This window comes from Chionomys nivalis, chromosome 6 (genome assembly GCF_950005125.1).
Source record: "Chionomys nivalis chromosome 6, mChiNiv1.1, whole genome shotgun sequence".
In the NCBI taxonomy this organism is placed as follows: Eukaryota; Metazoa; Chordata; class Mammalia; order Rodentia; family Cricetidae; genus Chionomys; species Chionomys nivalis.
The window spans coordinates 41,722,466-41,735,951 of record NC_080091.1 but is presented as its reverse complement, the minus strand read 5'-3'; the positions used below and the strand labels follow the sequence as shown (position 1 = coordinate 41,735,951).

Genomic DNA, 13,486 nt, shown 5'->3' with positions numbered 1-13,486 from the left:
AGATCCTGCACCTGTGAGGTCCTCCAACTGTGAGGGACATGACAAGTGCTTCACACACTGAACCCCTCTTCTGAAAAACTCCACCAGCTCTGCATATTTTAAGGTCCTTGCTTTGTAGTCCAAGCTAGCCTCAAACTCCTGATTCTACTATCTCAGCCTCCTGGGTGCACTGGCATTCTCAGCTCAGCTCAGAAAATGCCCTTCTGAACACATGGCATAGAGAACAGTCTGTGGGTGAGGGGAAGGGCTGAGTGCCAGCACTCAGGAGCCCAGTGAGCCTGTCATCAAATAAAAATCGCTTCCTCCAAGTGAGCACACTCAGAAGGGCATGAAGATGGTGGTATGCCTTCATGTGAGGGCACCCCACACCCCGTGTCTGTCTCTGCTCGTGTAGCGTGGTGGTACTGTGTTAGAGGCTGGGAGCTTCAAAGGCATGGAAAACTCGGAGTGATGTCCGTTCAGCTGTGCGGTGGGAGTGTTCCAATCCCCAGGCACAGCCTCCCCAGCTGCAGCTGCCCTGGTTGCAGCTTCTCTGGGCAGTTCACACAGGCCTGGACAACAGGGAAACAAGGAACCGGGCTCAGCCCAGCTTTGTCTTTCACATGCTGGGGCTCCCTTTCTTCTGAATTGTACAGTTGTTAACAGATGTTGACGTCTGCCTGACCCACAAGGGGGAAACAGGCCTGGAACCATTGCCTGGGCTGCTGTTCTTCTAGCATTTTGTCCCATGCTGCTGAGGTCTGGGCGCAGAGGAGGGTAGACAAGTGGAGCTTGTCTGTTGAATGCTGTGCGGGGCGCCATGCTCAGATTGCTAAGGCAGGTTCTCCATTTCCCAAGCTCAGAGCAGAGGCAGGGCTGGCACCAGATCCGAAAGGCAGATGTTTCACCAACACGTGCTGGGCAAATGAAGGGCTGCTTGACTCCCAGGAGCCTAGCCCTATACCCGCCAATCATTCTGATCATGTGAGGTACTTGAGGGAGCCTTTCCTCATTGTGAGGAGATGGACAGTTTCCAGTTGGACTGGGAAAGAGGAGGCACCCCCCAGGTACCCCCTAACCTGGTGTGAGGGGTCCTGACCTCACTCCCATCTTGGAGGTGTGACACTGAGGTTCATAGAAGTGACATCACTTATCCAGGACCACAGAGCTAAGCATGACTAAGCAGGATGCCAGCCTCAATCAGCGGGTCTCCAGGGCAGCGGGGAGGTGGCGCCTGCCCTCCAGGCTACCACCTCTGACGGCATTTCGGTCCCCAGGACCTGCAGATCATCAGCACGGATGAGCAGCAGGTGTTCATAGCCGTACAGGAGTGGAACCAGGTGGACACCTACAACCTGTACCAGTCAGACCTGCGCGGAGTGCGCTACTCGCTGGTGCTGGAGAATGTGCGCAGCTCGAGGCAGGCCGAGGAGAACGTGATCATCGACATCCTCGAGGTAGGCACCAAACAGGGTAGGAACAGCTGCTCGTGCTCCCATCCCCCTCCTTCACGGCCTTCTTCCTAGCCCAGGGGTTACCGATCCCTCCAAAGCACCAGATGTTTCAGGCTTTGGTGCCAGTGAGGCTGAATCATAGGGGCTTAAAGACAGAGAGAAGCTGATTTTCTAATGAGGTTCGTTGGAACAGTGTTTACTAACGAGAAGTAATTCCTAGCAGGTAATATCTTGCAGAAGGGGAGTCAGTCTTTTCACGTGAAAGGCTTTCCCTGTGCAAAGGCAGCCACGCCAGGTGTGGTCCAAGCGGCCAGCTCTCCTGGAGCTGAGAGAGGCTCTCTCTCTACTGTTCCCCTTCTCCTGCCCCACGGCTCCTCTTTCCTCTCCCTGTCCTGAGAGCTGGAGTCTGTCACTTCTGAACCACCCCTCCTGCCAATCCCCACCCCTCCACATCCATTGTCCAGATTCTCCAGCCTGACCCGCTGTGACATGACCTTGCCCCTACCTGCCTGAGATGTCTGTCCCTGCCTCACCTCGGCAGAGATCCTGGCCTCACTCCAAGCTTCTGGAATCCACGTCAATGCTCTCCACCGGTGAGAGTGGCCTGGTCCTCAGGTCCAATGCACAAAAAGTCCATTAAGCACCTGACATGGGCCTGGCCTGGACAGGCCACTCACAAGTCTCTCTTTTCTCTTGTGGATTCTATGGCTCAACAGACCACCACTCACCCCCCTGCAAACCCCCGCCCCCACCACCAACCTTCCAAGACAGACCAGATCTGAGCAGAGAACTCAGATCCAGCCCGGCCACACTGTCCACCAAGATCTTCTCTCACATCTGTCCCAGGCCAGTGGAGACAGCCCAGGCAGACAATGGGCTTTGTCCCTGTGACTGGGAGGGGGCCTCCCAGGTGGAGGGAACATCAATGTATCTCCCGCTGTCAGCAGCAATGTGGGGCCATTATTCCCAGCAAAATGATGAATGTAATCGTTTGTTTGCGAGGAGAGCCCATTTGTCAGTGCTACCTCCCAGCTGGGCCGCAGAGGGACAGGGCTATCCTGCGGGCCTCCCCTAGTGCTCAGGATGTCTCTGGCCACATCTGTGCACTGGAGCACTCAGAGGTGCGGCTGTGGCCCCAGGCCAAGCTGAGCAGTGATCGATGGGACATGGACAGGTCCGATGGGGGAGGTGCTATCTACGCTCTCCATAGATATGCCACGCTCATACTGCAAGTCACTGGCAAGGATTCCTCACAGGCTGCCCATCCTCCAGACCCCTGCCCCCACGAAGAACATATCTCCTGGCAGTGTCCTTAAGCCCCCACTATCAGTGCTCCACAGTGCAATGCCTTTTCACAAATCTAGGTGGGAGTCAGGGTGGGCCTCCTGGAAGAGGCGGTGTGCAGCCCTGAGATGACGCAGAGCAGGAGTCAGCTAGGTGAGGAAGCTGTGAGCTGAGCCATGCCTGGGGACCACCAGAGAGAGCCTGGGGGACATGAAGCAGTTGAAAGACAGCATCCACTGCCCATCCACCCGTGCCTCCGAAGTGACTTATCGTCTCTAACTTCAACCAACGGGGTAGTGACAGGATCAGCTCTGGTCCTGTATTGCCTGGGCTCCTATCTAGGCTCTGGTATGTGTCTGCTGTGCTGTGCTGTGCTGAGCTGTCCTGGGCAGGTGACTTAACCTCTCTGGGCTTGGTTTCTAGGCTTTGAGGCACTTTGTTGAAACTGACAACGCCCTCTTCTAGGGCTACTGCAAGGACTCAGGGATGCTTTTCTTAGGGAACAGCAGGGCTCCATCCAACAACACTCCATGTTCCCAGCGCCACCTACTCCAGGATTGGGAATGGTGGATGGGAAGGGCTTGTCTTGGCAGCCGGCATGTGAATCTCCTGCACGTGGCCAGTATTGTTACTATCATGGTCACTAGAAAGCCAGCAGCATGTCCAAGATGTCCGCTGTTGAGTCACGGGGTGTTTCATCTGCGTGTCCCCTGGTTGTGTGGCCTCTTTGGGTCCTATTGAGTTCTGACAGAATTTTTCTAAGCTGCTGTCTATGTTAGAGTTAGGAAGATGGCTCAGGGTGTCACAGAGTGTCGCAGGCCAAATCACCCCGCTTCGTGGATCACGTGGTCAGACAGTGTGTCACAGGACGCTGTCCACATACTTCCAGAAATGTGTCTGCCTCTGCGGAGGAACAGAGATGTGTCTGCCTCCGTGGAGGACCAGACGGTCCAGTGCAACAAATCCTGATAACATTGGCAGGAGAGACACTGGGGTCCTGAGAATGTGCTCACAGTAGAAACACAGCAGCTCTGACTGCAGGGACAGAGGGGCGCATGGCAGAAGGACCTGGACCCAGGCTCTACAGACTTAGAAAACGGCTGGGCTGCCCATCCTGAACTGGGAAGGGAGTCAGAGAGCACAGCCCTGGAAACAAGCAATCATTCCCACCTGTGGCACCAGGGGGCGCTCCCTGCTGGATGGCAAGGTCACCTGGCAGTGGGGCTCCTGTGTTTCCTTCTTGGTCTCCGTTTTTAACTGGCATGTCCTTCCTAATCGCCCTAATTGATCTCACATTGTGGTTCAGAAGCCCATAGCTCACTCTCTGGTTTCACAGGTCAGTGTGTATAATTATACCTGTTCAATAAGATTTACAGCCTTTGAGCTGATAAAATTTAGACAGGAATTTTTTAAATTATTTTTTAACTTATACTAATGTAATAAGAGGAATGCTTCAGATGTCTGAATGGGTGAATGTGTTTCACATGACAGACCCATGTGTGTCTGTGGAGATCAAATAGGACATTTACTAAACTCATCCAGCCATCCATTCCTTTCCTGATCCCCAAAGCCCATGTCAGTGTGTTGCACACCTGGCAAAGGGGAGTCAAGGCTACAGGTGGGCTTGAGGCTGCTACTCCAGAGACAGCATTGCTGTACACTGTCTACAGAGCCTTGTCATGGAGTCCTTGGAAGTGGACTAGGGAGGCAGTTAGGGTCAGACAAAGGAAAGCTGTGATGGTGGCCAGAAACTGCATTGCTGGCTTTGAAGATGAAGAAAAAACCCTGACGTCAAAGACTGTCATTGAGGAATAGATTTCTCCCTACAGCCTCCAGACAGGAGCACACTCCTGACAATGGATTAGAGACTCCAGTCAGAGTTCTGACTACCACAGCTGTAGATGAGAAGTGTGTTGTTTGATGCAATAAATTTGTGATGTTGCAACACCTATAGGAAGTAGAGATACCATCCCTCTGTATACTAGTCTACCCATCCATTCATTTATTCATCTATCCACTCATCCATCTACTTACCTCCCCAACTTACTGTCTACCCATATACTCATCCATTCATCCACATAGCCACCCATCCACTCATTCATTCGTGCATCTCCTCATCTACTTACACGTCCATCCATCCATCCATCCATCCATCCATCCATCCATCCATCCATCCATCCATCCATGTAGTGATGAGGCAAGCAGGCCTCCTTTTCATCCTGCCTGGCTCCCGCATAGGTAGCTTTACACCTGAAATAACAACACACAAATTGTATTCTTTTAAACACTGCTTGGCCCATTAGCTCTAGCCTCTTACTGGCTAACTCTCACATCTTGCTTAACCCATTTCTAATAATGTGTGTAGCACCACGAGGTGGTGGCTTACCGGGAAGGATTCTAGCCTACATCCGTCTTGGGTCAGAGAATCATGGCGACTGCCTGAATCTTCTTCTTTCTCCCAGCATTCTGTTCTGTCTACTCTGCCTATCTAAGCTGCTGTCCTATCAAAGGGCCAAGGCAGTTTCTTTATTAACCAATGAAAATAACACATAGACAGAAGACCCTCCCACATCACATCCATTCATCCATTATCTGCCCATCAATCCACCCACTCATTCATCTACTCATGCTCCCATCCATCCATCCATCCATCCATCCACTCGTCCCCTAACACATCCTCTCATACACAATTCAACCCATCTGCCCATCCACTTACTCACCTCTCCCACTCATTCATCCTTATCTACTCATCCATGATCCACCCACCCATGTACACATCAGTTCATCTATCCATTCATCTATATGTCTACCCATCTACCCATCCATTCATCCACAAGTCCATCCACCCATCCAACAGTTCATTCATCCCTTTACCCAACCACCCATCTACCCACCTGTCCATCAGTCAATCCACCTCTCCATGCATTCATCCACTGATCCACTCAGCCATCTGTCTGTCCATTCACCCACACATCTTTCCATCTATGTTTCATCCCACCCACCCATCCATCTACCTACCCAATCCTGGCTCTGTTCCTGCGTCTGTAACAGCACCTCTCTGGTGGACTATCCACCTGCAGACATGCACATCAAGAGTGACCACACTGACTTTTCAGACTCCCAGTGCTTGTGTGGAGAGAGCTCCGGTGACCTTGGTAACTGTTTCAGCCTAATTAAAATCCTTAGCTCTAGAGTTCTGAATAAAATGCACAGTTGTCTGAACACCAGTCCCGTGAGGAGCTTTGTGAGCAGCAGCGCCATGATTTACAGGGGGTAGAGATACCTCGGATGTGCGGCTTAGATGAAGGAGCATCCCTACGCCTGCCTCACTACCCTAGAAGTGCTCAGTGAATGTGACTTTAAGTCTTTGCCAATAAGGGGCTTGAAGAATAGGGTGTTCCTGCAAGGGCACCGCTGAGTTTAATGTGATGAAATGCCCGGCTCTTGTACTTTCTTTGAATCAACGCAGTGGCCACTCTTGGATGTTGCAACCTCAGCTGGGGACCTTGTAAGGCCCCTTGAGAAAAAGAAATGAAAGCCAAGTGGATCCTGTCAGTGCATGCCAAGATAAACAGAGACCTTCCCATTGGTTTCTGTTGGGCTGTGGGGCCCCAAGGAAAGCCGAGGAGTGTTTGCTGTGGCCCAGGACCTGCCCTGCAGGTCTAATAGACCCAGCAAGTGAGGGGATCCTGGGATCTGGAGTGGGATGGTGAAGGGGGTCCTTTCATCAGATACACTGGTTGGTGAGGGGACCAGGGTCCTCCCTGGTATCTGGTGGCCAGAGGTCCTCAGTAAATAGTGCAGTGTCATACAGATCCCCTGACCTGGAGTAGGCAGTGCTCTTCCATGCCAACCTGGGGCCAGTCTCCTTGTGTCAGGCTGCACCCAGGTGAAGCAAAGCCACATGCAGCGTCCTCAGTAGGGGACAGTGCCTGGCTACTGTGGTTCTGGGTGATCTGTGTGGGGCCTTATGGTCCTTCTTGTGTCTCCTCAGGTCAGAGGTGTGAAGGGAGTCTTCTTGGCAAACCAGAAAGTGGACGGCAAGGTGACAACACTCATAACCTATAACAAGGGCCGTGACTGGGATTACCTGAGGCCACCCAGCACCGACATGAATGGGAAGCCCACCAACTGCCAGCCGGTAGGTACCCTGCCCTGTCACATGCCTCCAAGAGAGTGGCGCAGATGCCACTGCTAGGGTACACTCAAGACACGCAAGCCACCAATTTCTGCTAGGCATAGGGATGCACCCAAAGGGAAACATGTACATCATTCTTTTCCATGAAATTACAGTGTGAGAAACTGCCCAAACCCCAGTCCTTCACTCTTCCTCAGATCCACAGGCCTATCCAGATGGCTCCAGGCCAGGGAGCCACTGGCCTCGTTCGACGCCTGCTATCTACAGCTGTGTGTCCCACCAGGCTAAGTGCCGGTGTGACCCCATGCATGGTGCTAGCCGAGGTCCAAGGAACAGCAGGAGCAGAGTCTTCCAAGCCTGCTTCTGAGTATTGCTGAATGTTGCTGAGGGCTGGGGTGTGATGGAGGAAGTATATAGAGTGTCAGGAGCTGCTAAAGGCAGCATTTTTCCACAGTCGCCAGGTGGCCACCGAGTGTGAGCTGCCCTAAGGAGCAGCTTTGCCTGCGCAGGCATGGGCACTGTGTCCTGAGTTCTGTTCCACCCACTCTCAGGTCTCCTCTCCAGACCCCACTGTAGATGCGGATGGCTCACAGCCCCTGCCCACCTGCATGAGGAATGGATTGCCTGCCATTTGTAAAAACCCTCTTGGGTTCATAGCTGCTATGACAGGCTGGTTTTCGCATCATCTTTGGGAAAGTTAAGCCACATTAATCTGCCCAGGCAACTTTCCGCTAAGAGAAGGTTCATGTCTGCAATTACTCAGCTCAGTGAGGAGGCAGCCTCTGTGAGATTTTGCATCCCGGAGCAGGGGGTACAAGGACAGTGGCAAGAGAAGAAAGTGGTCAAGCTGCCCAGGCAGGCAGAGATTGCACCTGGGACCAAAGCAAAGTACCTGGAAGCCAGTGGGCCACAGATACATCAATGACAGTCCGAAGCCCTGGTTCCCACCTGAATGCCTGTAGCCTCCATCCAGAGAGGGACAACACAGACTGACTGGTGACCAAGTCCAGGCCTCTAAGCCTGACAGTGTCATTCTCTCAGTCACTCGGGGCTCACAATTCTGATGGCAGGGACAAGGTTCCTGGGAGTCATGCCACCCAGGACCAGCTGGGGTCTTTGTCATGGTCTTGGCACATGTGATGATGCTGTCTTTGAGCCAGGGACAGGCTAATGGTGCTTCTCTGCTGCCTTTCTGCTCTTACTTTTGGTCATGTGTTGGCTCCCAGGTCTCTGACTGGCTTGGTGGGGGATGACTCCTTCCAGTTATGGGGAAATAGATACACTTATATAACAGAAAGGTTAATCAGATCTCTGATCTCTCTCTCTCTCTCTCTCTCTCTATATATATATATATATATAGCATGTGAGTGCACATTTATATAAGCACATGTCAAAACCGTGGACTAAGGGATGTCTGGAATGTCTTCCTCTGTTTTTGGCCTTATGTTTTGAGATGGGAGGGTGTCCCTCCACTAAACGTGGAGGTCAACAATTGGTTAGACTGGCTGGCCATCAGACTCCTAGGATCCACCTGTCTCCACCCCCTTACGCTAGGACTTCAGGTACACGCGCAGCTGTGCCTGGCCTTCGTGGGCATGCTAGGGATCCACACACAAGTGCTTTACCCTCTTCACTGTCTCCCCATGCCTGATTAGGTCTCTCCTAACAGGATGAATTTCATCTGGGAAATGGGTTTGAATCTGCTGGTGTCTGGGATCTGAATGGAAGCCCACAGAAACCTATGTATTCAGAAGCTCCACCATGTCCGAAATACTTCTAGACAGAGCTAGGGTTGGGGCTGCCACTTCCCTCTGTCTACCCAATGATCCAAGGTTTGAGTTGCTGTACAGTTATGTGGAGGATCTGCCAGCTCCCACATGTGAGAGAGCTGGAAATGGATAACTCACCTGCCAGCCACCTTCCTGGGCTTGATGTACAAGTTCTTTGGGGGTCCTGCTTGCCTCCTGGCCCCACTCTGGGCAGCTTCAGAGGACCTTCCACCTCTGACCCCTGCAGAGCCTGGGCAGGCATGTCAGGCCAGGACTATGGGAAGCGTAGGAATTGAGCCTCAAACCAAGGTGCCCAGTAAAGGTTCTGGATGGAGGAATGAATGAATGGATGGATGGATGGATGGATGGATGGATGGATGGATGGATGGATGAATAAATGAATGAGAGCTGGGGCTGCACAGGCCCCAAGTATCACACACATTCTCTGGCCCAGCGATCCATGTAGTGGCCATGTAGGGAAGCCCATCCCGAGGGGAATCCGGGCCACAAGGCCCCTTCCTTGGGGAAAGTTGTAGCCACCTGGAGGCCCTCTCAGACCTTGAGTCTCCATCAGACCATGTCTAACTGGTCTAACTGGTCCCTTCTGCACTGCTCAGTTCCCTAGGTCCCAGGTAACTCCTGCTGACGTCATCCCCATCCTTTGCATCCATCACCCGGCAGCCCAGCAGCCGAGTGAACATAACTTCCCACACTCTGTCCATTCTTCCAAGGCACCCCTACCCAGCCTTGGCTGACGAAGGCCACAGGGCAGATCTGGCTGCAGAACTGATTTTCCTAGGATGTTCTCACCTGCTGACCATCCTTCCTTCTTTCCTCCCCAGCCGGACTGCCACCTGCACCTACACCTGCGCTGGGCAGATAACCCCTATGTTTCAGGCACAGTGCACACCAAGGACACGGCTCCTGGCCTCATCATGGGTGCAGGTGGGTAGCTACAACAGCCTTTACAGCCTGAGGGAAGCTCCTATCTCAGGGATGGGAACTGAAGGTTATGAGCCTGGGGCCTTGGTGTGTCCATCAGAGGCAGTGTATCTCCTCTCAGGAGACAGAAGTCCCCTGGAAGCCCTAATGGTGGATGTGGGATGGAGGGAGGGAACGCTAGATAAATGAGTGGATGCATGCATGGGTGGATGAGCATATAGATAGGCAAGTGGATGGATGGATGATGGATAGATTTGTAGATAGATAGATAGATAGTTGAATGGATGGGTGGTTGAAGGGGTGGGCAGGCAGGTGGCTGACGGTTTATCCTGACACAGCCAGCTGGTTCATCAGAAAGCTCCTGTAGTCCAGGCCATGGTGGAATTCTGGGGAATCCAGGCCTAGTTTGTGAAGCCATATGTGTCCCGTGCTGTGAACCTACAGGTTATGCTCCTCAGTTGAAGCCCCATTCCTTCCATAGCAGCTTACATGAAGCAGAGCATCTCTGCTCTGGACTGGCAGCATCTTGGATGGGATGCTGTCTACCTAGGGACATCTCTAGGCTAGGGCTCAGCTCCCGCTGCCTGCTTCATCTCCCGCACGTCACGACTGTCCCCTCCACAGGAAATGAATGTGCAGCTGCTGTGTACTTGCCTTTTCCCCATGCACATGGCCTCCAGGACACTGTCCCCAGATACTCATGCAGTCCTCTCATCTCTCAGGGACCACATGCTGCCCCACCTGGCCTGACCCTGACCACTATCACACATTTTACCCTCAAATAACACCTGTGGGCATTCTGAAGCACACAAGCCTGTTCACCTTGGAGCTAGGCTGGAGCCTCTTGTGCTGGGCTCCACTGGGTTGAGCTCTTTCTACACCGAGGGGACCAGCTCAAGCCCAGCAGCCACACTGGGCCACTGTCTGGAAAGGAAGCCAGCCAGGGCCTGCTGTAGGTGATTATGGTTGAAATGCAGGCCTCGGCACAGTTTCCCTTTCTGGTGTCCTTCAGATCTCGATCAGGGGATCTGCCTGGTCTTAGAGCAACACAAGCTTTTCTGTTGGTCCAGGTAACCTGGGCTCGCAGCTGGTGGAGTATAAAGAGGAAATGTACATCACATCTGACTGTGGGCACACCTGGCGGCAGGTAAGGTGCCAGTGGTACCTGGTGTTCGTCAACTCTCCAGGGCTCTCTCTGTTCTATGCCCCTCCTCTCACAGGGACTCTCTAGTGTCCTGAGTGAGATGTCTGCCCCTGACTACCAGCCTCAGAAGCAGCCGAGGCCTCTGCTGTGGGCTAGGACCTGTGGGGATGGGGCTAGTCGGGGGTGGGGCCACCTGCCCAATGCTTTGTGGCTTCTGCTAAGTATTATACATCCTAGAAGCACTTCACAGCCAAATGTGTCCCGGGGACATCCAGGGAAGGGAACTGAAGTCCACATTGACACCTCCTGCTTGGCTTCACGCTCCTTCAGGCCAAGAGGTTACAGCAGTGGAGACACAAACAGAAGAAGAGGATGTGAAAAGAGCAGGTGTAGGACCCTGGAGGACGTCCCGTGTGTTGCTGTGATGAGGGGTGTGATGAGGGGTGTAGCAAAGGAAGGAAAGAGAGTGAGGAAAGCCTGCCTGTGAGAGCCATCCCCTCAGTAGCAGGACCTGTGCAACTCCAACCCCCAGCCCCACGTGGATGTCATAGCCACTGGTTAGAGGGATACTGGCCGCCATCAGCCCTTAGCACAGGAACAGTGAGGACACCAACAAGAGGCCTGACAGGTCCCACAGAGCCCATGACACATAGAAGCTGTGGGTTTCTACCCCTGAGGAGTGCCTCAGGAGGGCCCTGCCCTGTGAGACAGACACTGGCTGCCTTCTGGGGTGGGTGGGGTCCTGGCTGAGTTGGTCTTCCAACTTCCCAGAGAGATGATCTGGCTGTAAGCACTTGAGTAGATGGCCTGAGCATCAGAGTCCAACTGCTTGCAGACAGGAGAGTCCTCTCCCAGGTCATCTCCCCCGTGCCTGGCCATGCAGTCACCTTCCTGGGAGGCAGCAAACACTCACCACGGCATGCAAAGCTCACCTGCATCAAAGACCAAGGCCACTGCTGGTTTAATAAGCTGCACCAAGCAAGGCATCTGCAAAGGGCAGGGGAGATTTATTGCATTAAATATTTCTATTTCGCCAAAGCCAGTGAAGCCGCTGTAGGGTTCTTAAAGGTCACTGTCTGTCCACTTCACCAATGGCAGCGCTGAAGGAGATGGATCAGAGGGCAGGGCAATCCTGGAGTGACATAAGCCTTAAGCCAGGAGCCACCAGCCAGGCCTGGTGGTGCTCACTGCAACCCCAGCGTCTGCAAGGCGGAAGGAGTTCTTGTGCAGGTTCAAGGCCTGCCCGGTTGGCAGAGCAAGATCTTGTCTCCAAACCTAGATAACAAAGGGCACGAGCTCCCTGGAATGATCAAAGACCTCACTAACAGTGCTCTAAGTCCCTGCTAGGTCTCTGAAGGGAACAGAGAAAGGCTGAGCCAGGGATTGGTCTGTGTCCCCTCTCAGCTCTGCATCCCAGGGGCTGCTTAGGGTATAGGGAGCTGTAGTATGAGGCCACTCATTTTTTCCCTGGCTGCTCAGACCTGAAATAATTACACAAAACTGTATTAATTAAAACATTGCTTGGCCAGTAGTTTAAGCATATTGCTAGATAGCTCTTATATTTTAAATTAACCTATTTTTAGTATTGTATTTATACCTTCTTTCTCCCAGCATTCAGTTTAGTTTTCCTGCCTAGCTCAATTCTGCTAAGCCACTGGCTGAAACTAATAAATATTAGTTTATTCATTAACTAATAAAAGCAACATATCTACAGAAGAACTTTTCACACCAGAGAGCCACAGCATAGACACTCTCTGAGACTTCCTCGGCAGTTTTCTGATATTGTCCCTGACCGACTTACCGTTGGGCCTAGTTTCCTGGAGTCAGGACCTCTCCCGCTCCAGCCAGGGCCCCTGATCACTGGGTACATGCTCTGCAGCCCATACGTGCCAGTCTACTGAAGGACTCGCAAGGCCTAGTGTCCCGGAGTGACTGAGGCCCACACCTGGCTCTGCCTCTCCTAGCTGTGAGGCCTTGGCATAGCCTTACTGCTGTGAACCCAGCTTCCTCTTTGTAAGATGGCACTTGCCCTGGGATATCAGCATGTGGCTGTGACCAACAGAGCTGTTCCTCCTGGTGGCCCTTGTCAAGTTGCCTTTACCTCCCCCCAAAACCCTCAGTGACCATTCCTTTATCCGCAGAGCATTCATTCACTAATTCATCTGTATGGTGGTCATTCATTCATGTATTCATTGACATGCCAGAGTCCCAGGTACCCAGCTCAGACCTCCACTGAGATGACTCCAGGGGGCTCAAAGTCATCTGTCTCCCAGTAGCTTCCTGGCTGTGATGGAAGATGTTCCAGACTGTGGGGAACCAAAGTGTGGCCACATCTACCTGGTATCAGAGGTATCAAGGAGCCAGGCTCTGTCACTGCACCCTGCATTGGCCTGGGGTTCACCCTGAACTCACCTCTGAGTACACTGTGCTTCCTATTGCTGGGTCATTTGCTGACCCGAGGCCTTGAGGGCAGGATTCTGAGAGAGCACACCACAGTTTTCCCTGTCCCCAAGGGTAGATAAATTGCCACTTTCCCCAAGCCTCACTCCTTCCTCGTGCGCTAAGCCGTGGGTAGAAATGGGAGTGTTAGGTAGAGAGCTGGCATCCCCTCCTGACCAGGCTCTGCCCTTGCCAGGGTCTCACCTGAGAGTCTGTATCACCCCCACAGGTCTTCGAGGAAGAACACCATGTCCTCTACCTGGACCACGGCGGTGTCATTGCTGCCATCAAGGACACGTCCATCCCCCTGAAGATCCTCAAGTGAGATCATGGGCAG

The 13,486-nt window shown here is 52.8% G+C and overlaps 1 protein-coding gene across 3 annotated transcripts in view; it reads left to right on the top strand.

The window, feature by feature from the left end:
* Sorcs2 (sortilin related VPS10 domain containing receptor 2) overlaps window positions 1-13,486 on the top strand; it is a 383,934-nt gene that overhangs the window by 341,479 nt on the left and 28,969 nt on the right. For all 3 annotated transcript variants that reach the window (XM_057771883.1, XM_057771882.1, XM_057771881.1), the window contains exons 9-13: window positions 1,257-1,436; window positions 6,712-6,858; window positions 9,467-9,569; window positions 10,637-10,713; window positions 13,379-13,470. In XM_057771883.1, coding sequence (XP_057627866.1) covers window positions 1,257-1,436; window positions 6,712-6,858; window positions 9,467-9,569; window positions 10,637-10,713; window positions 13,379-13,470 — 599 coding nt within the window. The remainder of the gene's footprint in view (window positions 1-1,256; window positions 1,437-6,711; window positions 6,859-9,466; window positions 9,570-10,636; window positions 10,714-13,378; window positions 13,471-13,486) is intronic.